General features: G+C 45.6%; 1 protein-coding gene across 13 annotated transcripts in view; it reads right to left on the bottom strand.

Moving 5' to 3' along the window:
• The window catches only part of SAP130 (Sin3A associated protein 130), an 86380-nt gene extending 61753 nt beyond the window's left edge, over window positions 1–24627 (bottom strand). For 6 of the 13 annotated variants that reach the window (XM_003909275.2, XM_009185136.2, XM_009185139.2 and 3 more), the window contains exons 1-7: window positions 23616–23819; window positions 22704–22821; window positions 13569–13804; window positions 12285–12443; window positions 10691–10802; window positions 9023–9147; window positions 6548–6672 (exon numbers count right to left, since the gene is read on the bottom strand). In XM_003909275.2, the coding sequence (XP_003909324.1) occupies window positions 6548–6672; window positions 9023–9147; window positions 10691–10802; window positions 12285–12443; window positions 13569–13804; window positions 22704–22821; window positions 23616–23687 (947 nt within the window). In that variant the 5' untranslated portion in view covers window positions 23688–23819. Of the gene's footprint in view, window positions 1–6547; window positions 6673–9022; window positions 9148–10690; window positions 10803–12284; window positions 12444–13568; window positions 13805–22703; window positions 22822–23615; window positions 23851–24451 lie in introns of those variants that run through there. The other 7 variants (XM_017947987.3, XM_021923446.2, XM_021923445.2 and 4 more) reach the window with 3 other exon arrangements.
• Between the last annotated feature and the right edge of the window lie 1023 nt (window positions 24628–25650).

Below are 25650 nucleotides of genomic sequence, written 5' to 3'. Positions count from 1 at the left end.
CCATTCTCCGGCCTCAGCCTCCCGAGTAGCTGGGACTACAGGCGCCCGCCACCTCGCCCGGCTAGTTTTTTGTATTTCTTAATAGAGACGGGGTTTCACCGTGTTAGCCAGGATGGTCTTGATCTCCTGACCTCGTGATCCGCCCGTCTCGGCCTCCCTAAGTGCTGGGATTACAGGCTTGAGCCACCGCGCCCGGCCAGCTTTTTTTTTTTTTTTTTTTTTTTGTTAACAGTCTGAAAGGCAACTCCAAGGATAGAGCCCCAATTCAGTGATCTGACATCTACAGAAAATATGGGGGTTAAATGATAAATGGACTTGTGATTATCCTCCAGTGTTCAGATAGGTCCTTGTATGACTGGCTTATTTGGAGGACAAGGGTATCGTAGGCAGAGACTGCCAGTGTGGTATTTTCTCCTTCTCCTCTCAGAACAGTAAAGAAAACAAAAAAGAGAAATATAGAATCCTCCTTTTGCAAAATTAGGAGACATCTGAAATCTCAAACCACAGGACAGAAGAATTGCCAAAGGTAGGGATAACCAGAGACTCAGGAGCCAATGAAGGAAGGATTGCTTTCTTTTTTTCTTTTTTTTTTTTAAAAAAGAGATAGAGTCTCACTATGTTCTCACTATGTTGCTCAGGCTGGTCTTCAACTCCTGGGGCTCAGACGATCCTCCTGCCTCAGCCTCCCAAAGTGCTAGGATTACAGACATAAGCCACCCTCCCCAGCCTGAAGAGAGAATTTCTGGGGCTATAACTCTGGGGATAAAATCCAGTAATGAAGTATAATGCTCCAAAATGAGGAGCACAAACTGACAGAGAAAACCAGAATCTTCGTGTAACAGCGGGAATGGAGCTGGCAGCGGAGCAGCATTTAGAACAGTTCCAAGGGTTAAAAAGCAAAGGATCTAGGGTTAAACCAGGAATCACATAGACACAGAAAAGTCCCATCTATGGGGAATTGCGTGCGGGGGACCTAGGGAAGAGAGGCTTTGCCACTTTAAGTGGTCTATCTGCACTGACAGGAATGAAGTAATGGCCAACAAATTTCAAACGCAGGACACTGAGTCATTTGGAAAATTTCTCCAAACCCGGTAAATAGTTCAGGCTACAGTAAGAACCAATTACAAATAAGGGATCCAGAATAAAGTCAATCCAATCAAAGATGAATACTCAGAAAAGATCCAAAACAGGATCTATTTAAAGATGCTAAAAGACAAAAGGTGGAACGAAACACACCAGAAGTGCTTTTACTACGCAGATGAACACTGTACCATGAATTTAAAACCTTAATGAAGTAACCACTTCTATGAAATAGAAACACAAAGCAAAGACTAAGAGCTCAGTGGAAATGATGAGAGAACAACAGAAGAAGACAAAATATATAGGCAGAGCTCGAGAGGGAAACAGAAGGCAACTGTTCAGCAGTTTCAAGAATGAAGGCAAAATTAGAAGTGGAACATGAGAGACAATGCTGAAAATGCAGTCAAGGATGGAGAAGACTATGAAAACAACGTTAAAGGGAACAGTTAAAAAAATTACATAGGAGTGCAAAAAGATTCAACACTTAGGAATCGCCCGTAATCCCAACACTTTGGGAGGCTGAGGCGTGCAAATCACCTGAGGTCAAGAGTTCGAGACCAGCCTGGCCAACATGGCAAACCTCCGTCTCTACCAAAAATACAAAACTTAGCCGGGGGTGGTGGTGGGTGCCTGTAATCCCAGCTACTCGGGAGGCTGAGGTGCAAGAAACGCTTGAACCCGGGAGGGGGGCGGAGATTGCAGTGGCCGAGACTGTGCCACTGCACTCCAGCCTGGACAACAGAGCAAGACTAGGTCCCAAAAGAAAAAAAAAACATATAACTCACAAAAACTGTTCATAATTACAGTTTTTTTCTTTTTTTCTTTTGAGACGGTGTCTCGCTCTGTTGCCCAGGTTGGAGTGCAGTGGCATGATCTTGGCTCACTGCAACCTCTGCCTCTCGTGTTCAAGTGATTCTCCCGCCTCAGCCTTCCAAGTAGCTGGGATTAAAGGCGTCCGGCCCCATGCCCAGCTGACAGATAAGGTTTCACCATGTTGGCCAGGTTGATCTCAAACTCCTGACCTCAAGTGATCTGCCTGCCTCAGCCTCCCAGAGTGCTGGGATTACAGGCATGAGCCACTGCGCCCGGTCAATAGATACAGTTTTATGCTACAGATTGAAAAGGCACACCATGTTTAGAACAAAACCATAAATAATGGTCATTACAAAATAAATGCCATTAAATTTGCTGATATTCAACGAAAAGAATCAGGCAATGAGGCAAAAAGACTAAGGCCTTTGTAAGGGGTTAAGAAAAAAAAAACAGACTCTGTGTAGTAACATCCAGATCTAGAAGACACGGGAAAAACGACCCCTCAAGTAGTCATGGAAAGAATATAGAAACAATAAAACACTTAATCAGCCAGACTATTGCCTAAGTATAAATGGGAAATGATTCTCAGCATGTAAAATTTCAAAATATTGGTGCTTTAAGATACGCCCTTTTTGAAGAAAGTGATAGAAAATACATTTCTTTCAACCAAGTAATGACTGAAAAGACAAGGGTCAGAGAACTGACAGAATGAATGTATTTAGCAGAAAAATTAAGATATGACTTATATTTTTCTGGAAGTTTACTATTTTCTCTATACCTTGAACCAATTTCTTTATTGCTGGTTTATCTGGCCCTTTGAAGGTTTGGTAGAATTCTATGAAACCAAGGCTGGGTGTGGTGGCTCACAATTGTAATCCCAGCACTTTGGGAGGCCGAGGCAGGTGGATCGCTTGAGCCCAGGAGTTTGATACCAGCCTGGGCAACATAGGGAGACCCTGTCTCTACAAAACATTTTAAAATTTGCCAGGCATGGTGCATGGTGGCACGTGCCCGTAGTCGCAGCTTTGGGAGGCTGAGGTAGAAGGATCACTTGGGCCTAGGAGGTTGAGGCTGCAGTGAGCCGTGACTGAGCCACTGTTCTCCAACCTGGCTGGCAGAGCAAGACCCTGTCTCAAAAAAGAATTCTATGAAACCAGCTGGATCTGGTGCTTCTGTGAGAGACAGTGCTTAAAATTTTTTCTATTTCTTCTATGGAAATTGGTCTGTTGAAAAATTTCTATCTGCAGAATTCAAAAAAAGTTAGACATTAGGAATTTATTGTAATTGTAGATATAAAGAGAAAAATCACCTGATTAGGGTTTTTGTTTTCACTACTTGCAGTATATTGCTAGTGTTATATGAGTGAATGCTAAAAATGCATTCAACAAAATTCAATATCCAGCTTTCTATTAAAACATTCAACACAATGGAAAAGATACTTTGACAATATGATTAAAAATAAAAAGCCAAAAAATAAAAATAAAAAGCCTACCCCTAGTTTTCATCATACAGTTGGCCCTCAGTACCCCCAGGTGCCACATCTATGGATTCAACCAAGCATGGACTGAAAATATTCAAGGGGGAAAACAATTTCCCCAAATTCCAAAAAGCAAAACTTGAATTAGCTGAGCACCAAGTGCTACACAGAATCCACATGAATGAAGTGATGTGTAGGCATCATAATAGGCACTCTAAGTAACCTGGAGATGATTTAATCATCTCCAGGTTACTTAGAGTGCCAGAGTACATGGGAGGAGGTGCGTAGGTTATATGCAAATACTATGCTACTTTATATGAAGGAACTTGAGCATCCTTGGATTTCAGTATCTGCAGGGGCTCCTGGAGCCAAGACCCCATGGATAGAGATGACTGTATATCCATTTATACCTTGTGAATTTCCTCATACCACCTGAATATATTAACTTTTATAAAGTTAAAATGAGCAACAACAAGTAGTCTATTTTATGTTGGGCGGTTCTGTCTCTTTGTACCTCAGGTAATACATTTATTAATAACTGCCACAAAGTAAAGTATCCCTTTTATTGAAGAGAGAACAAAGGATCAGGGGAATTGAAAACCTGCTTAATGTCATACAAGTAAATAATAGAGCTAATGGCTAAAGATAAGTTCCAGGCATTGCTGTTCATTTAAATATAATTTTCTTCAGAATTCTGTTCTAGGTTCTCTTCTCACTCTCTAGTACCCTTGGATAGACACCTGAAGGCTTTCATTGTGGCCCACGCACTGATCACTCCCAAACCCATTATCTCTAGCACAGACCCCTCTTCAACCACATGCTGACAACAGCCACTTGGCTGTTCCACAGATACACTCAGTATCCCAAAGTTCAATCTTTTCTAAAACCTGCTTTCCTTCCCTTGTTTTCCTTTTCATTTACTAGGACAGGTAAGGAGGAAACCAAAGAGGCATCTCCAATTCCTCTTTCTTCCTCACCACTCTGCCCAGCTTCCAGCTGACAGGTCCCAGTGGTGCCTCCCTAGCTTCTAACGGCTCCTCTCTCCAACCTATCCTTGCTTTGATTCAGTGAATCCCTTCTTGTCTGCGCTATTGCCAAAGACTCCCTTCCCTCAATATAACCCATGGCAAGGACCAACTGCTCTCCCCAGCCTCCCTGTAATGTGACTTGGCGATCATGAGGAAAAACAGCATCATGTCATCCCTGATTGTGTCACTCACAAAAAGCCTTTAAGATCATCCCTCACCAACCAGACTTCATTCCTGTATGGCTCTGCAAATCTTTTTTGCTTCTTTTTTTTTAGAGACAGGATCTTGCTCTGTCGCCCAGGCTAGAGAGTAGTGGCACAATCATAGCTCATGTGGTCTCAAACTCCTGTGGTCATATGATCCTCCCACCTCAGCCTCCAAGTACCTAGGGCTAGAGGTACATGCCACCACGCTTATCTTTTTTTTTTTTTTTTTTTTTAATTTGTTGAAATGGGATACCGGTATGTTGCTGAGGCTGGTCTTGAACTCCTGGCCTCAAGTGATTCTCCCACCTTGGCCTCCAAGAGCACCAGCGTTACAGGCACGAGCCACTGCACCCAGCCTAAATCCTTTTTTTTTTTTTTTTTTTTTTGGTGGAGATGGGGTCTCGCTCTGTTGCCCCAGCTGGAATGCAGTGACACGATCACAGCTTGCTATAGACTCAACCTCCAGGGCTTAAGCGATCCTCCCACCTCAGCTTCCCGTGTAGCTGGGACTACAGGTACACACCACCATGCCTGGCTACTTTCTTATTTTTTATAGAGATGGGATCTCCCTATATTGCCCAGACTGGTCTCAAACTCCTGGACTCCAGTGATCCTCCTGCCTCAACCTCCCAAAGTGCTAAGATTACATGCACGAGCCACTATATCTTGCCATCACAACCTTAAAATGCCTAAAATCAAAGTATAAAACTCCTTTTCCAAAAATCCCACTCTCCTCCACCCTGTTAGGTGTATAGGCCAACTAGTACTGGCAAATAAATAATCCTGACTCCCCTCCTTCTCACACTCCCATACCCCCGCCCCCTGCTCCAGTGATTCTCAGAAATCTTCCTGACTCTATCCTTCAAAATCCACCCAGGGCCAGGCATGGTGGCTCATGCTGTAGTCCCAGCACTTATGGAGACAGGAGGATCACTTGAGCTCAGGAGTTCGTGACCAATCTGGGCAACAAAGTGAGAACCTGTCTCTACAAGAAAATAAAAAAATTAGGCATGGTGGTGCACATCTGGAGTTCCAGCTACTTGGGAGGCTGAGGCAAGAGGATCACTTGAGGCTGAGAGTTTAAGGCTGCAGTGAGCCATGATCATGCCACTGTACTCCAGCCTGGATGACAGAGCGAGACCCTCCCTCCAAAAAATATAATCTATCCAGAATCTAACCATGTCTTTCTACATCCATCTTCATCTCTCCTACATGCTGGCTATACCCTTCTACCCAACCTCTGCTTCTAACTTGGCCTCTCCATAGCCTATTCTATCCAGCAACCAGGCTGAACCAAATGAAACTTCAGATCATTGCATTGCTCTGCTGAAAATTCTGCTAAGGCTTTCCATCATGCCCCAGCCGAGTCCATGTCCTTAGCGTGGCTCCTAAGGACCTATGTGATCTGGAGACCCTGCTACCTCCCCAAACCTAACTCTTGCCACCTTGGCCTCATCGGTGCTCCTTGTAAGTGGCAAACAGAATCCTGTCTCGGAGCCTTGCACTTACTAGTATTGCCACTGCCTAGAATACTCTTCTCTCAGATAACCACATAGCTCACTCATTTCATTGTATCTTTTCATTTTCTACTCAAATGTATTATCAACAAAGCTCTCTCCGACCACATTACATGAAACTGTAAGTCCCCTGCACCACCCACCCTGTCACTCCCAATCCCTTTTACCCTTATTTTTTCCAAAGCACTTTTCACCATCTAAAAACCTACATATTTATTGTGTCTCCAGCCCCTAAAAACAGAAGCTCTGTGTGGGCAGGAATTTCTTTGTTCACAGCTTTAGCCCCAGGATTTAGAACACTACATAGCTCATTAAAGAAAAAGCCACTCAACAAATATTCACTTAAATGAAGGAATGAAAGAAAAAAGAGTGGAGGAGGCGGAGGAGGAGGCAGGAAGGTTCAAACTTCATCCTCCCCGTGTATACCTAAGTGCTGAGTCAGTAGCATGTGCCGCTGTCGTAGTGATGACTGGAGACTGAGCTCTGGTGGCTGAGACGGTTGCTACCACAGCAGGAGGGATGGCATTGGAGGTGGTCACAGGTGGCCGAGACTACCAAAAGAGAAAAAACAGTTCATTTAAAACAAAAATAAAATAAAATATAGGAAGCCAAATACTAAATGTGTAATTTGAAACGAGCCTACAGATAAGTATGTTTCTGCCCAAATAAAAATAAATTCTCACCATTCCAATTAAGGAATTCTCTTTTCAGATAGGTTGTCATAAGACCAAGCGCCAGGCCAAGCGCGGTGGCTCACACCTGTAATCCCAGCACTTTGGGACAGTGAGGTGGGCGGATCACCTGAGGTCAGGTGATCCCTTATTAAGACAACATTGACAAATGTTTTGGAAAAAAAATCTCATTTTGATTGAACAGTACATGAGTCCCTCCCGTGCAAATGTGATTGGAGTCAAAATTCTGCCCTACTACTGGTACTACTGGGACCTCACCCTTCAATCTAGAGTTGCCACAGGTCTGTTGTTGGTCCTGGTGTAGACAACTTATGCTGCCATCCAACCCAACACCTCCACAGAGGGCCTACTCAGGTGCTGAATAGAGCTGTTGGCTCTCAGGCCATCTACGTTAGCGAGTACAAGGGCAACTCAGAGTAACAGTATTCTTTTCTAGGTAATGGTTCAGGGTGCCCACATGCTTTCTGGATGTTTTCACATGGACAGAGTGCCCTTATCACACTTATGTGTGAAATCTTCCTCTGAAAAATGAGCTCCACACTGGGCTTCATCCACGTATCCACCATTATTCTTCGAATCACCTGAGTTCTGATTCTTCCCTCGCTCTTAACCCTGAAACATGCATCTAAATGGCCGAGCTCTGCAGCCCTTTTACCTGCTGCTCCTACCAAGTGCAGGTGCGTGTCTTACACTAAGGCTACAGCACCAGCTTCCTCACTCGGGAGCTCCTTGTCTTGATTCTCGTCTCCCTCTATCCCTTCATATGTATCACGTATACTACTAGATGCCTAATACTCCTCCGACTCTGTTTTCTTGACCAGAAAGGTCTTTTATTTTATCTTGAAAGCTGTAGGCTAGAGAGATACTACCCAGTGTCATAATCAAGACTCTTCCTTATTATCTTAAACCCAGTTGTTTCATACATGTGTCTCTCCCCTGAAAGTGCTTAAGGGGACAGACCTCCTGTATGTGATTCAGCTAGATTCATCTTATCTTTCTTCTTTTTTGTGAGATGGAGTCTCACTCTGTCGCCCCAGATGGAGTGCAGTGGCACGATCTTGGCCCACCGCAACCTCTGCCTCTCGGACTCAAGCAATTCTCCCACCTCAGCCTCCCAGGTAGCCAGGATTACAGGCGCGCACCACCATGCCCAGCTAATTTTTTGACATTTTAGTAGAGACGGGGTTTTACCATGTTGTCCAAGGTGGTTTCAAACTCCTGATCTCAGACAATCCGCCCGCCTTGGCCTCCCAAAATACTGGGATTACAGGCATGAGCCACTGTGTCCAGCCTAATCTCATCTTTCAACAATACTACTTCAATGATACACAAAGCCATTGTGTTTAAAAAAAAAAAATGATTTTTGGCCGAGCACAGTGCCTCATGCCTATAATCCCAGCACTTTGGGAGGCCAAGGCAGGCAGATCACTTGAGGCCAGGAGTTTGAGACCAGCCTGGCCCACAGGGTAAAACCCTGTCTCTACTAAAAGTATAAAAATTAGCCGGGCATGGTGGTACACACCTGTAGTCCCAAGCACTTGGGAGGCTAAGGCAGGAGAATCACTTGAACCCAGGAAGCAGAGGTTGCAGTGAGCTGGGATCATACCACTGCACTTCAGCCTGGGCAACAGAGTGAGACTCTGTCTCAAAAAAACAAAAACAAACAAAAAAACGCAGTGGCTCTCTACTGTATATAAAAAGTCTAGTTTATATTCCATATTCTAGAGCACCCAAATTATAGATACTATATTTCCTGCAAATATATTATACTTCAGTAGTAATGAAGCCATAGATTTCCTTAAAAAAAAAAGCTGAACGGCATGGACCACGTTCTTGGAACAAACATACATATATGCATAACTTTTAGGAGTCCACAGATCCCCCCAATCCAAGTTAAAATCCCTCAATCCTAGCCAGCCTTTACTAACTGCCGTCTACAACCATCACTGCCTCCTTGCTGCTGTTCATCTCCCCCTTCACTTCCTCTTCACTTCTCTGATTCCTCATTAGCACAGCCTTTCCAACAGGAAGCCTTCCCACCACCTCTCCTTTGCGTTCTTACAGCTTGCCACATGATACTGTGCATCTTTCAAACTTCCCTATGTCTTGGCAACTCGATGGGAAGTCCCTGAGGTCAAGGATGTGCCTAGTGCCTGGTGGCGTGAATAATTCCCATGCCGCCCTTCATGCACCCCGGGCTCCGACGTGCCTGGATTGGTTGGTGAATGATGTGCTGCACTGCTGGCTGAGCAGTAGCAGCATTTGGCAGCTGCGAGGTCGGCCTCAGGACTGTGGTTACTTTAGAACTGGACATCACGGCAGCAGCAGCTGCACCTGAAAAACAAAAGTGTTTATTATATTTATTCTAGTTATACTCCCTAGGAAAATAATCAATATATTTCCTAAAACTCAGATAGTAAATCAGTAGGGAGCTGAAGAATGGTATGTATACTTCCCATTTCATCACAGAGAAAACAAAGAAAATGTGTATTCAAAAGATTTAATAATTTATATTGCCTCTTCACAGACAATCTTAAGTGAAACCGCTGCTGCTTTTTGTTTCTGGTAACTGCAAGTGTGCACAGCGGTAAAGCACACAGTGAACAGCAGCGTGATGCCACCGCCTCAGCTCTGACGAGGGCTCGGGTACTTTGCCTTCCACTGTCTTTGTTCCATTAGAGCAGACGTCAACATTGCGAAAGGGACACATTATGAACCCTAACCTCAACCCTAACCCGAACCCTGCAGTTTTCACCCAGCAGACCCCCTGTGGGTCTGTGGACCACATTTGGAGAAACACTGAGTTATGCTATAACCAAGCAAACCTGGTCTTGTGTGTGCTAACTTGATTTTGCCAACCATCTCCAACTGTTTCACACTCTCCAATAAAAGGTAAAATTTTCTAGTCAAAACTCATTTATTACCTCACAACCTACTAGAACTTAAGTGTAAAAATAAATTACTCTTAGCCAGTGTGGTGGCTCACACCTGTAGTCCCAGCCACTCAGGAGGCTAAAGCGGGAAGATCGCTTGTGCCCAAGAAGTTTGAGACCAGCCTGGGTAACACAGTGAGACTCCGTCTCAAAAAATAACCATCATCATCATCTTATTGTTACGTAAGTTAAAAAACTTGGTAAAGATCATCTTTGAACTTAAAAAATATTCAGTATTAGTATTTGTGACTTATGTATTAAAAATGAAGACCATGTTGCAGATAAGCAGTCTAATAATAATAAAGACCATGTTGAGATTATCAAAGCTTGGGGAGTTCCTCAATATAAAGGACAATTTTAGACCTTATTAAACATTTTAATTGCCTAAGTATACATACTTGTAATGCAACTATAATAAGCACATATTAAACCATGCTAAAAACATGGATTGCTCTAAGTTTATTTCCACTGTCTTGCAATTTTTTTTTCTTCTTCTTGAGACAGATTCTCACTCTGTCACCCAGGCTGGAGTGCAGCGGCGCAATCTCAACTCATTTCAACCTCTGCCTCCCAGGCTCAAGCCATCCTTCCATCTCAGCCTCCTGATAGCTGGGACTACAGACACTTGCCACCACACCTGGCTAATTTTTTGTATCTTTGCAGAGACAGGGTTTCACCATGTTGCCCAGGCTGGTCTCGAACTCCCGGATTCAAGTGAACCTACCACCTCAGCCTCCCAAAGTGTTGGGTTTATAGACATGAACCACAGCACCTGGCCTTTTTTTCTTTTTAAATAAAAGAGGTTTACTTGGTTCACGATTCTGCAGACTATTGTCCTGCAACTTTAACAAGCTGATTCTAGACACATTCTGTGTGATATATTTTACCAAATGGATATCTGCTACGGCATTTTGAGAGTTTGAACAAAACTTGCAAGTCATTACCTCGAGGTAAATGAGAAGCTCCAATGTGAAGAGGGGGCCCAGGAGCATTGCTGCGGATGATAGACATCTGCACGTTTGTAGTCATGATGTGGTGCAGGTTACTGGGATGTCCCTGAAAGAAAGAGGATAGAATGTTATTTTCACATGTTTGGTCTTAGCCATTGCCTCTAGGAAGTCACCTGCCTCCAAATGTGGGTCAGGTTTTTTCTTTTAGATAGTGAGTATCCCAAGGGAAAGGGCTAAGGACATTTAGCTTGAGCTACTTTTACATGCTGTACTGTATAATGAACTGTGCTAACAGGCATGTGAGAAGTATGAGGACCCCACAACTGCTGCAGGCCCAAATAATAACAGATAACATACTTTGAGGTCTACTTTTAGAAACTCTCATCTGCGATATTACCTTTCACACTTGTTTTTTCTGTCCTGGCCAAATGCTTATTTTTTCCCATTCTCACAATTTCCTTTACATACCACTGCATCCATCCATTCTTTAAGCTTTGTGTTTCTAAGTAAATGTCAGTTAGCATCCAACAGGTGCTCCCCTACCAGTTCTTCAGCTCAACCCTGAAATGTCCCTTACTCACATTCTCCCAAACCACAGAGAACAGTGCTTCTCAGCTTAGGGTTCTGGTACTTCTGAGAGTACTCAGCGTATGACAAAAGGAAAAAACACAGTACACCTCTTTGGAATATAAATTTTTCTTGAAAACGTGAAGGGAAAGTTTTTAGATTTATTTTTTTTCCCCAGGTAAAAAATTTTAAATATTTAATTAATCAAGTACACAGCAGAATAGGATTGCAACATTTCACAAAAAAACCTTAAAACAGAAGACTTCAAAATAAATGTTCGCAACTAAGGCCAGGTGCAGTGGCTCATGCCTGTAACCCTAGCACTTTGGGAGGCCACAGCGGGCGGATCATTTGAGGTCAGGAGTTGGAGAGCAGCCTGGCCAACATGGTGAAACCCCGTCTCTATTAAAATAAAAAAACTAGCCAGGCGTGGTGACGCACGCTTGTAATCCCAGCCACTTGGGAGGCTGAGACAAGAGAATTGCTTGAACACGGGACGTGGAGGTTGCAGTGAGCCAAGATCGCACCACTGCATTCCAGCCTGGGTGACAGCGTAAGACTTTGTCCCAAAAAAAAAAAAAAAGTTTGCAACTAGAGAGCTGCTTGAGGTAACCTACCAGTACCCCAAAAGAGGCACATCTGCTCTCCTCAGAGAAACCACAGAGAAGCACTGCCCACCACTACCCCTGGGAGGCTGTTCTTGACGCTAAAATCAAACACAAACCACACTCCGGACTCAAGGACACGGACTGTTTTATCCAGATTTATACATCACACTGAGGGTCAAATCGAGCAGCTAGTAGCTGCTCAATAAATTCTAGCTAAATGACCACTATGGATACTGGCTTCTACTCCCCCCAGTTATCCTTCTCTCTCAAACCTACTACCTTCCCCTGCAGGTTATCAGTGAGTGTTTAATCTTTTTTTATTACCGTGCCTAATGTACTGCTAGCATTCAATAAATCATGATCAATAGTTTGGCATTTCAGTTGAAAATCAGCAAATTAAAAGGAAGAAAAACCTGTTGTCCACTGATTGTTGCCACAGGAATGGCTGAAGCTTGAGGGATGCTACTCTCCATGGTAACGGTAACCTGCCCTGGAACCTTGGGCGGAAGTGACAGGGTGGAAGGTGGAGCAGGAGCAATGGGACGGCTAGGCATGGTAGGCTTCGGGGGTGGCTGCAAACAGAAAACCACACAAAACATATCAATGGCCTCATACTGGTGATGCGTCTCAATCCAGAATTAAGAGTACACAAATCGAACCTGGAGAGTGCCAGGAAAGATGCCATAAGCTTTATACATTTTATCTATTAGCATCACAGTGTTTCCACTGAAGTACTAGCATTTCTATTTCACAGATAAAGAAACATACAAAGCAAGGCTAACTGACTTGCTCAAAGCCACACACACAGTAAGAAGAACTGGGAACAAAGCCCAGAGCTGTATGGCTCACAGCCCACACCCTTTCTTCTACATGATGCCGCCTCCCAAGTCTGGGTGGATTGAACAAAACTCCCAGTAACTGAAACAGAACCCCCAGGTAACGCACAGGCGATATTCTCAGAAACCCCCAAATTAACCAGTTGCTAAAACAGACCTTAAGGAAGAGTGCTACTCCAGTTGGTCCCATGATACTGGGTTATCAGAACTTACAACATCACTGTCAGCCAGGTGTGGTGGCTCACACCTGTAATCCCAGCACTCTGGGAAGCTAAGGTGGGCAGATCACTCGAGGCCAGGAGTTTGAGACCAGCCTGGCCAACATGGTGACACCCCGTCTCTACTAAAAATACAAAAATTAGCCAGGCGTGGTGGCGTGTGCCTATAATCCCAGCTACTTGGGAGGCTGAGGCGGGAGAACTGCTTGAACCTGGGAGGTGGAGGTTGCAGTGAGCCAAGATTGCACCACTGCACTCCAGCCTGGATGACAGAGAAAGACCCTGTCTCAAAAAGAAAAAAAAAAAAAAAAATTAGTGTCATTAAGCCCCCACTGCTAAATCTGACTGGCTTAAAAAAAAAAAAAAGAGGGTCCCTTATCTAACTTAACATGCCCATAGGTTGAATAGTATCAGTATCAAAATGGATAACAGCAAAGATTCTGTGATGCCAACGGCCCAGCAGCACAAGACGAGGCACTGCAGAAAATCAGGGCTGAGTTACAGAGAGGTGCTGAACTCATAGGTCATAAAGAAAAAATGAAATACGATCCTAAGATACAGCCTAAGATTTTGTACAAATTGTTATAGAGATGAGCCAGTCTTGAGCTCTGGTTCAGTGTGAAGTTTTAACCCTCTCCATTACCTTCATAAGTCCCTCCGAAAATGAAAGTGGCACTGCTGGCGTCAGGTGTGCTGGCGGGGCTGTCACTGCAACAGGTGTGGCTGATGCGACAGCATGGTGTGTAGACAACATCTGCACCTGTGGATAGGGCCTTACCACGACAGGCTCTTGCTTCTCCTCCCGGGACTGGAGGGAGCTGCTGGAACTCATGTGCTCCCTGGCACCGACTTCAGAATCTCGACCAGATTCATCATTGACTAGTAAAGACATTAAACGTGAGACAGTATGTCACAGTCTCCCAATGTAAGATAGCGGCACAAACAAGAGTGGCACCTGAAGTTAAATCTCAGGACTGACCAAGTGGCCACTTCCTTGTGATGTTTTCTTAACAAGGTCAATTTGGGCACTGGATTCTCCTGATGGACATCAGACAGAAGAGCCACAACTGTGGAATGTAGAATTCATTCTGGATATTGTAGCCTTATGAATAAACTACCTGAAAATCATCTAAAATGAGCTGAAATAGTTAAAAGTACAATACAGAGTATAAGACAATTTCATTTAAAACATCTTCTTAAAAAGTTATAAAAGCCTGACATTAAAAAGATATTTTACGCTGTGCTGGCCAACGTGGCAAAACCCTAACTCTACTAAAAATACAAAAATATAAAAAACAAAAAAAACACAAAAAAACACCTTTTTTTGTAATCCCAGCTACTTGGGAGGCTAAGGTGGGAGGATCGCCTGAGCCCAAAACGCAGAGGTTGCAGTGAGCCAAGACTGCGTCACTGCACTCTAGCCTGGGCGAGAGAGGAAGACTGTCTCCAAAAAAAAACAAAACAAAAAATGTATGGCTGGTGCAGTGGCTCGCATCTGCAATCCTAGCATTTTGAGAGTCCAAGGCAAGCAGATCCTTTGAACCCAGGAGTTCAAGACCAGCCTTCGTAACACAGTAAGACTCCATCTCTGTAAAAAATATAAAAATTAAATGGGCATGGAGGCACGCACCCGTAATCCCAGCTACGCTGGAGGCAGAGGGAGGAGGATCACTTAACCCTGGGAGGTCAAGGCTGCAGTGAGTCAAGCCATGATTGTGCCACTGCACTCCAGCTTGGATGACACAGTGAGACTCTGCCTCAAAAAAAAAAAAAAAAAAGGTGGTGGCGGTCTGGGCACGGCAGCTCACGCCTGTAATCCTAGTACTTTGGAAAGCCAAGACGGGCGGATCATTTGAGGTCAGGAGTTCCAGACCAGTCTGACCAACATGGTGAAACCCCGTCTCTACTAAAAATACAAAAAAATGAGCCAGGCGTGGTGGTACACACCTATAATCTTAGCTACTCGGGAAGATGAGGCAGGAGAATCGCTTGAACCCAGGAGATGGGAGGTTGCAGTGAGCCAAGATTGCGCCACTGCACTCCAGCCTGGGTAACAGAGTGAGACTCCGTCTCAAAAAAAAATTTAAAAAAAGATATTTTAAGTACAGTTCCTAACTTTAAGAACATAGAGTTTTTCAAAACTTAAGGACAGAGATAGGAGACATATTTTCCACTGTATGCTCTTTTTCTTTTGGTGTTTTGGACTATCAGAAGACATAACATATTAAACTTTTTTTTTTTTTAATTTTTTTTTTTAAGACGGAGTCTCGCTCTGTCGCCCAGGCCAGAGTGCAGTGGCCGGATCTCAGCTCACTGCAAGCTCCGCCTCCCGGGTTCACGCCATTCTCCTGCCTCAGCCTCCTGAGTAGCTGGGACTACAGGTGCCCGCCACCTCGCCCGGCTAGTTTTTTTTGTATTTTTTTTAGTAGAGATGGGGTTTCACCGTGTTAGCCAGGATGGTCTCCATCTCCTGACCTTGTGATCCGCCCGTCTCGGCCTCCCAAAGTGCTGGGATTACAGGCTTGAGCCATCACGCCCGGCCTTTTTTTTTAATTTTTAAAAAAATTTTTTTGAGACAAGGTCTCACTCTGTCTCCCAGGCTGGAACACAGTGGATATCAGCTCACTGTAGCTTCAAACTCCTGGACTCAAGTGATCTTCTGCCTCAGCTGCCCAAGCAGCTAGACTACAGGCACACGCCACCACCCCTGGCTAATTCTTTTATTTTTTTATGAAGACAGAGTTCCACTGTGCTGCCCAGTCTGGTCTTGAATACCTGGGATCAAGTGTTCCTCCCACCTCTGGCTTCCCAAAGTGCTGAGATTATAAGTGTGAGCCACCGCACCTGGCCTATTTAAAAATTAAATATTTAAAAATTAAGTGGAGGCCAGGCGTGGTGGCACACGCCTGTAATCCCAGTACTTTGGGAGGCCAAGGTGGGGAGATCATTTGAGGTCAGGAGTTCGAGATCAGCCTGGCCAACATGGTGAAACCCTGTCTCTACTAAAAATATAAAAAATAGCCAGGTGTGGTGGTGCACACCTGTAATCCCAGATACTCAGGAGGCCGAGGCCCGAGAATCGCTTGAGCCCGGGAGGCGGAGGTTGGGGATCCCGCCACCGCACTCCAGCCTGGAGAACAAGAGCAAGACTCTGCGTCAAAAAAAAAAATTAAGTGGAAAAAAATCAGAGAACAATACTAATGTAATAAAAGAAGAGCTTGTGAAAATATTAACTCATATTTGTCTATAATTTTTCCAAAATATTAATATTCTTTTTTTCCTGAGTATAAAGATATTTACTGATGTAGAGAATGTAAATTATTTGGAGTACCATAAACAAAGTAAAGTTGTCCCCAAACTCACCCCACAAAGGCACCAACACTTAAAGTTCTGGTGACAGTTCTCGTCTCTTTTAAATTTTGGGTGGGTTTTTATTCATTTGACTTTTTTCCTTGAAGTATGATCTTCACAAAGGTAAGTGCACAAATGTTAGTTGTGCAACTCAATGGACTTTCATAAACTGAATACACCTGAGTAAATAGCACCCCGCTCAAGACAGAAAACATTATTGGTCTCCCCGAGACCCTTAGTTTGGCCCTATTCTAGCCACTATCCTCCCAAGGAAAGCAATCGTCTACCTTGTAACACTATAGATTAGTATTGTCTGTTTTTGAACTTGATATAAACAGACTCATAACAAATACACCCTATTGTGCTTTGCCTCTTTAACTTACAGGTATGAGATTCATCCACGTTAGTGTACACAGCTATAGCTCTTTCATTCTCAAGGCTGTATATAGTATGACGTGTGAGCAACGTACAAATTATCCATTTTACTCTTAAGAGGCACTTCACATAGTTTTCAGTTTTTTCCTATTTTGAATAGTGCTAGTAATGTTCCTGTACATGTCTTCTGGTAAACACATGTATCACTTCTACTCAATATATACCTAGGAGTGGAACGACTGAGTAGAGAATACTGCATTTTTTAAAGGTGAAATGGGAACAGGCACAGTAGCTCCTGTCTATAATCCTAGCACTTTGGGAGGCCGAGGCAGGTGGATTACCTGAGGTCAGGAGTTCAAGACCATCATCCAACATGGTGAAACCCCGTCTCTACAAAAATAAAAAAATTAGCCGGGCATGATGGCAGTTGCCTGTAATCCCACCTACTCAGGAGGCTGAGGCGGAAGAATCGCTTGAACCCAGGAGGCAGAGGTTGTAGTGAGCCAAGATTGTGCACTCCAGCCTGGGCAACAGAGCAAGACTCCGTCTCAAAAAAAAAAAGGTGAAATGGGATTCTATTGTATAGATGTACTATAGCTTTTAAAATCACTGTATCATTGATGGGCTTTTAGGTTATTTCCAAATTTTTGCTTTTATCAACAATCTTGTCCAGAGATCTCTTCAGGAAAACGTTTCTAAAAGTACAAGTGCTGGATGAAAAGACTGATAAGGCTGGGCGCGGTGGCTCAAGCCTGTAATCCCAGCACTTTGGGAGGCCGAGGCGGGCGGATCCCAAGGTCAGGAGTTTGAGACCAGCCTGGCCAATATGGTGAAACCCTATCTCTACTAAAAATATAAAAATTAGCTGGGTGTGGTGGTGGGCGCCTATAGTCCCAACTAATCGGGAGGCTGAGGCAGGAGAATTGCTTGAAACCGGGAGGTGGAGGTTGCAGTGAGCCGAGATGGCACCACTGCACTGCACCCTGGGCGACACAGCGAGACTCCATCTCAAAAAAAAAAAAAAAAAAAAAAACCGAGAGGAAAGAAAAGACTGATATACATTTTCTTTTTCGCTATATATTGACTTTTCTCCCAGGTCATTCAGAATTTTAAAAATTTTCATCTATAAAACCTCTTCATTGGGGAATAAATTACATAGAATAACACCACCGTTTTACAAGAAAAGTTCAATAATTTTTTTACAAATATCCTCAGTAACACCAAAGAGGAGAATGGTTGGGTCAAATGGTAAGTATATGTTTAACTTTGCCAAAGTAATTTCCAAAGCGACTGTAGCACTGTCTGTTCCCATTAGCAGTATACGCGAGTTCCAGCCGCTCCTCTTCCTTACTCACGTTTGATATACAGCCATTCTAGTGGGTTGTAGTGTGTGTCTCCCTGTAGTTTTAATTAGCATTCCCATGACGACTAGTAATGTTGAACATCTTTTTATGTGATCACAGCCCATTCATATATATCTTCTTTAGTGAAGTGCATGTTTATCTTTTGTCCACTTTAATCAATTAGCTTTACTGAGGTACAATTTACACATAAAATTAACTAATTCTTTGTGTAACATTAGATAAATGTTTGCAAAAGTATACAATGGTATAACACAATCATGACACAGATCATTTCCTGTTACTGCAATAAGTTCATTCATACCTCTTTGTAATCAATTCCCTCTCTGCCACCTCTATTCCCCAGAAACCACTGATCTGCTTTCTGTCACTATGGTATATAATCTTTTCCGGAATTTCATATAACACAGTCATACCATCTGGAGTCCTATGTATCCGGAATCTCTCCTTAGTGTAACGTTACTGAGGTTTATCCATAATGTTGTGTGTGTCGGTAGTCTGGTCCTTTTTAGTGCCAAGTAGTATTCCACTGCATGGATGGATACACAACAATTTGCTCATCCAGTCACCATCTGATACACATTTGGTGAGATTCCTGTTTTGGCTATTATGAATACAGTTTCTATGAACATGTGAGTATAAGTCCTTGTACGAACACACGTTTTCATTTACCTTTGATAAACACCTGTAGAATGAGATTGCTCAGTGCTGCGGTAAGTGTATATTTAACTGCATAAGACATTGCCAAACTGTTTCTGGAAGTGGTTTGCCATTTTGCATTTCCAACAATAAAGCGTGAGTTCTATTTGTGCCACAACCACACCAACGCTTGGTATTGTCAGTCTCTGTAATTTCGGTCTTTCTAATGGATGTGCAGTAGTTTCTCAGCAGTTTTAAATTGCACTGCCCGGAGGATTAATAATGGTGAGCACCTTCTCATGTGCTTCTTTGGCACTTATCTAGCTCTTCTGGTGAAGTATCTACTCAAATACTTTCCCATTTAAAAAAAATCAGGTTGTCTGTCTTTCACTACTGAGTTATGAGTTCTTGTTTTTTTTTTTTTCCCTGAAGACAGGATCTTACTCTGTCACCCAGGCTGGGGTGCAGCAGTAAGATCTCAGGTCACTGCAACCTCCGCTTTCCAGGCTCAAGAGATCCTCCCGCCTCAGCCTGTCAAGAAGCTGGGACCACAGGCATAAGCCACCATACCCGGCTATTTTTTTTTTTTTTTTTGAGACGGAGTCTTGCTCTTGTTGCCCAGGCTGAAGTGTAGTGGCACGATCTTGACTCACTGCAACCTCTGCCTCCCAGGTTCAAGTGATTGTCCTGCCTCAGCCTCCCAAGTAGCTAGAATTACAGGCACCCACCACTACGCCCAGCTAATTTTTATATTTTTAGTAGAGACAGGTTTCACCATGTTGGCCAAGCTGGTCTTGAACTCCTGGCCTCAGGTGATCTACCCATCTCAGCCTCCCAAAGTGCTGGGATTACAGGCATGAGCCACTGTAAAATTAGCCTGGCCCCGGCTAATTTTTGTATTTTTTGTAGAAATGGGGATTTGCCATGTTGCCCAGGCTTATCTCAAACTCCTGAGCTCAAAGCGATCCACCTGCCTTGGACTTCCATGTTGCTGGGATAACATGCATGAGCCACTGTGCCCGGCCTTTATCCTCCCATAATGTTGTTGTGATCTTCCAGCACTATTTCACTGAAAAGACTTACAGGGCACGGTGGCTCATGCCTGTAATCCCAGCACTTTGGGAGGCCAAGGCGGGTGGATCACAAGGTCAGGAGATCGAGACCATCCTGGCTAACACGGTGAAACCTCGTCTCTACTAATAATACAAAAAATTAGCCGGGCGCGGTGGCAGGCGCCTGTAGTCCCAGCTACTTGGGAGGCTGAGGCAGGAGAATGGCGTGAACCCGGGAAGCGGAGCTTGCAGTGAGCTGAGATCGCGCCACTACACTCCAGCCTGGGTGACAGAGCGAGACTCCGTCTCAAAAAAAGAAAAGAAAAGACTATCATTTCCCTATTGAATTACTTAGGCACTTTTATCAAAAATCAATTGGCTATATATGTCTGGTTCTATTTCTAGATCCTCCACCTGAGTTATTGTAGAAGATAAAGTCTCTGTTATGCTACAGAATAATAATGATTTTCTTCTAGAGAAAATAACATCTAAGTTGAAACCTGAAAAAAGAAGGAATTAGCCAAATAAGCAACTATATGGAAAGGAAGAAGACAGACTATGGCAAAAGGAAAAAAATGTGCAAAGTCCCCACGTCATGAAATTGGGAACTTTTTAATCATTTATTTAGAAATATGAGTAGATACCATTGAGCAGGAGTCATAAAGTAGCTTAAAGTCACTTCAAGTCTAAAGAGAAAATAAATTTACAACAAAAACTAAGTTGGCGGCCACGTAAGTAGTTCACACCTGTAATCCCAGACATTTTGGGAGGCCTAGGTGGGAGGATTCCTTGAGGCCAGGAGTTTGAGACACGCCTGGTCAACATAGCAAGACTTCAACTCCATTGGGAAAAAAAAAAACTAAGTTGGCAGGAGGAAGGCAAAATAAGAAATAAGGCTGGAACATCAGACAACGGCAGCAGCTCATAAGAAAACGCAGAGCTAGGCCGGGCGCGGTGGCTCAAGCCTGTAATCCCAGCACTTTGGGAGGCCGAGACGGGCGGATCACGAGGTCAGGAGATCGAGACCATCCTGGCTAACACGGTGAAACCCCATCTCTACTAAAAAAATACAAAAAACTAGCTGGGCGAGGTGACGGGCGCCTGTAGTCCCAGCTACTTGGGAGGCTGAGGCAGGAGAATGGCGTAAACCCGGGAGGCGGAGCTTGCAGTGAGCTGAGATCCGGCCACTGTACTCCAGCCCCGGCGACAGAGCAAGACTCCGTCTCCAAAAAAAAAAAAAGAAAACGCAGAGCAATTAAAGATGCCTCCAGCCCCGCACAGTGCCTCACACCTGTGATCCTAACACTTTGGGAGGCTGACAATGGAGGATTACTTGAGTCCAGGAGTTTGAGACCAGCTTGGGCAACATTGTGAGATCCTCTCTTTACAAAAAAGTTTAAAATTAGCTGAACATGTGGCTGGGTGTGGTGGCTCATGCCTGTAATCCCAGCACTTTGGGAGGCCAAGGAAGGTGGATCATTTGAGGTCTGGAGCTCGAGATCAGCCTGGCCAACATGATAAAACCCTGTCTCTACTAAAAATATAAAAAAGAAAAAAAAAAAAATTACCCAGGCATGGTGGCGCATGCCTGTAATCCCAGCTACTCAGAGGCTGAGGCACGAGAATCGCTTAAACCCAGGAGGCAGAGACCGCAGGGACCTGAGATAGAGCCACTGCACTCCAGCCTGGGCCACAGAGTAACACTTTATCTCAAAAAAATAAAATAAAATAAAATAAAATAAGCTGGGGAGCCCAAAAGATCGAGGCTGCAGTGAGCTGTGATTATGCCACTGTACTCCCGCTTGAATGACCGCATGAGACCCTGTTGCAAAAAAGAAAAAAGCCTCAGCTACTGGTTTAAGCGATGAGTAGACAGTGGTATCATTTACCGTAAGGAACACCAGAATCGAGTGGTGAAGAAAAAGGAATAAAAAATAGTTTATTCCACTTTGCAATGTCATATATTTACTTAATACGTAGAGAAAAAGAGTATTTGAAGGAATTCCTCAACTTCAGCGCTGCTGACTAGACTGGATACCTCTCTGTTGTGGGGGCTTCCTGTTATCTTGTAGGATGTGAAGCAGTATCCCTGGCCTCTACCTACCAGATGCCAATAGCACTGTTGAGTTGTCACAACCAAACTGTCTTTAGATATTGCCAAGTATTCCCCTGCAGGAAAAACCACCTCCCCAAACACCCGTCACTGAGAACCACTGATTTCTACCACTCAAAGGGCACGAGACAAAAAACCAAGTCTTATCTGTGTGTATGCAATCAGCCCTCTGTATCCATGGGTTCCCTGATGTGAATGCAACCAACTTTGGATGTTAAATATTCAGGGGGAAAAATAAAATATGGTTGCATCTGTACTAAGCACATACAGACTTTTTTGTCTTCTCATTGTTCTCTTAGCAATACGGTATAACAATTATTTACATACTATTTACGTTGTAGTGGGCATTACAAGTAATCTAGAGATAATTTAAAGTATACTGGAGGATAGATACAGCTAATATGTAAACACTATACCATTTTACATCACAAAGTGGAGCAACATGGATTTTGGTATCTGAGGTGGGTCCTGGAACCAATCCCCCACAGACACCATAGGGAAACCGCATATCCTTTGTTTTCCACTTCTTTTCCTTGATAATAAACTCCTAAAAGGCAAGATCTGTTCCTTAAACAACTCTGGGCTCCCTCACAGCACTAATGCTATACTCTTGGACATTAATTAAACATGAATATATTAATGCATTTCAAAAACAGTTCTTACAGGCACGCTTTGCTATAAGTTGCATGTGTACACTATGTGAATGAAGTGGTTAAAACAGGAAGAAAAAAAGCCTTGTTTAAATTAGAATAGTAATATACCCTTTCTTCAAATTCAAGAAATAAGAATTTACTAAAATCCTAGAAGGAATCTGCTAATTTTTAAGTTAGAAAACTGGCAATATTCCTAAAGTTGGAAGAAATATATTAGAATATTACATATCTCACCTGTAGCAGCTGGGTTTATCAATCCAGCAGTACCACTGTTTGCAATCTGAGAAGGGGCCTGGCTCAGCCCAGTAGAAGGGGCTCCTAATCGAGGAAACTGTTGAGAACTCATTTCCACCTGTAGTACATACAGTTATATGGTTATTACTAGATTCTGAGATCTGAATCAATATTGAGAAATTAAAGCATCTTTAGTACCTAAGAGACAGTCCCTCGGAAAAGCAAATGTTGCATCATCTATTTAAAAACAATACCTTAGGATCAATATAAATGCAGACATTATCTAAACTACCTAAGTTTTCTACCAATATCGTTTATACGGAGCTGGCGTGTACTATAACCCTCCATAAATACTTGTGGATTGCCATGCTAAAAAAATCACCATTGAATCCTGTACAAGCGTCACATGACAGGTATTACCACAATGCATGTGTATTTCTCTGTGTAAAGTTTTATGGAAAATGGCATGTCTCTTCGAAACACTCAAACCTCACACCAAGGTGAACAGAACTGTGATTAGCATGTCATAGGAACATTCGGAGGAAGATACCCAGCCCTAAGAAAGGATCGGATGTTTTACATTCAGACCTGATGCAAAAGGAATTCTCCAATGCTTTTATGCAAAGGCCTCCATTTACGGATTTCCTTTTCTTTCCCTTTCATAGACCCCCCACAGAGCCAGAGGACCCTATACCTTCTCCATCTTCCCTAAAATCGTCCCCCACTTTTCCCCCAGGAGCCAAGCGATCTCCCCTGATTCGCCCGCAACCCCACCCCACCGCGAAGCCCCCGCTGAGATGGGAGGACGCCGGTTTCCAGACACCTCGGAGTGCGAGACCCCCGTCTCCGGGATAGGGGTGCGGACGGGCGTTCTGGGGACCCGACCACAAGGCAAGCACTGTGCCTCTTTACCTGTAGCCGCCGCCCGCCGCCCGCACCGCCCGCTTCTAGCTCGCCGGCCTGGGGGTGCCGCGGAGGGCCCATCTCGGCGGCGGCGATGCGCTCGGGGGGCGCGGGGAGGGATCGCGGCGGCGGCGCCCGGGGCCCGCCGCTGTCCAGCCCCGCTGGCCCCACTCACCCCCAACACCCGGCCGCCGCTGTGCTCGCAGTCCTCTTCCCCCGAACCTGCCCCTGCCTCCCCCGCCCGCCCATTGGCCCCACGCCCGGCGCGTCAGTGGAGGCCCAGGACCAATCCACAGCGACCTACACGGTCAGGACCCGCCCCACCCTCCCGCCGACCGCCAGCCAATCAGGCGCGAGCCTGGCCGGGGCAGCCCAAACCCCTCGAGGCTGAACCAATGGCAGAGGAAGACAGGCGCCCCCGGCGAGGGGGGCGGGGAGCGGGGAGGCCCCGCCTCGGCCAGGGTCTGAAAGCGGCGGGCGCAGGGCCCGGATGTGGAGAGTCACTTTAAACTGCTCCAGGAGCCAAACTCCCTGGGCCGCCCGCCCGCCCGCGCTCCCCCGACCGCTCTGCTTCCCCGCCAAGGCCCACGTCCGCCACGCCCCCACGCCCGGGTCAGCCCACCCCTCCCGGTGCCTCTCCCTTCCTCGCCACAGGACACCCAGCCCCTGTCGCCGGCCCAACTGCCGTGCCCAGCTCGCCAAAGAGCCGCGGTCCGAGCTACAGGAGACGAGGATCCTCTGCCCTTCCCCGGGGAGGCGCAACGGGACGGACGCTGCAGCCCGGCTCGGCCGCCCCGCCCCCTCATCTCCTCCCCTTCCCTCCCGGGCTCCCGTCCCGCCATTACCTGGGTGCTGCGCCGAGTGGCCGCCGCGCCGCCTTGAGCTCGCTCCCGCGCGCTCTCTGTCTGCGGGGCCGACGTCCCCAGGTTCCGGACCTGCAGCCACCGCCGGGGAGCTAGCACTCTGCCCCCCACCCCTCACTCCAGCGCCGCTGCTTCCGCCGCCGTAACGAGCCTCCCGTCTATTGGCTGGCGCAGGCCCCGCCCCCTGCCGAGTCAGCCAGTCGCCGGTGGTCGTGAGCGGGAGAGCGGACGGGCCCGCCCCTCGGAGCCGCGGCGTCCTCTGGGAAATGTAGTCGCGGGAGCCAAGAGGGCGGGCCGCGAGGGAGGTGGAGAGCGCCGGGGCGGGGCCGCAGGCGACCCGGCCAGGGCAACACACCCCTTTGCTGTCTGAAGTCGGTTCTGTCTTTTCTCTTGGCTAAGTGAGAAGACGGTGGATCCCACCCTGTGTCTCAACCTGAGGGCACTAGGTTTCATTTTCCCTGCGGGGAGGCGCGGCGCGGGAAAGGGTAATGGAGGCCAACTGCGGCGGCCAAGGGATCCGCGGGCCGGACCAGTGTCGTGACGGTGCCCGCCTCCCTACGCCGCGAGTGGGACTCGGTGTCCCCACCGGGGACCGCGGTCGGCACAGCCTACGCGCGGCGGGAGCCGCCAGGCGCGGCGCGGGCGCGGCTCTGTTAAAGCAGGCCGGCAGGATGCAGGACTCCGGGCGGCCGGGGCGCACCTGCGCGCACTTTCCAGATTGTGAAGGCGCTGAAGGGGGCAGTTTTATTTTGTCATTTTGTTTGGGGTTCAGGGTTGGAGTTTATGCGCCTGTAGAAGACATAGCCATATCTTTTGAGGCCACATTTGCATCTGATAAGAGATTAAGTCTCCCTCTTCTCTTACCAGATGGTAGTTTAGGCCTGGAGTTTTGTGATTAGGAAATAAATGGGGCTCAACCCCCTCTCTTGCTGTCATGCACAGCTGTGTAAGACAACTGTTTGGTTAGAAGAGAGTAGCTCCTGGCTATAGCCCAGGGATGAGTCTCAGATACTCCTCCTTTTGAAGCCACTTTCCTTTTCCACCTTCTTCCCTTCATTCTCAAACTTCTAAAGAGTGACTGCTGTGATCAGCCTCGTCTCTGCCTAGGCAGTCCTTATCCCTTTTGGAGTTGCCACTCTTCTCAGACTGCTCCCCAAAAGTGGCCAACACCTACTCAACTT

This window comes from Papio anubis, chromosome 10 (genome assembly GCF_008728515.1).
Source record: "Papio anubis isolate 15944 chromosome 10, Panubis1.0, whole genome shotgun sequence".
NCBI classification, from domain to species: Eukaryota; Metazoa; Chordata; class Mammalia; order Primates; family Cercopithecidae; genus Papio; species Papio anubis.
This window is presented reverse-complemented; position numbering and strand designations above follow the sequence as displayed.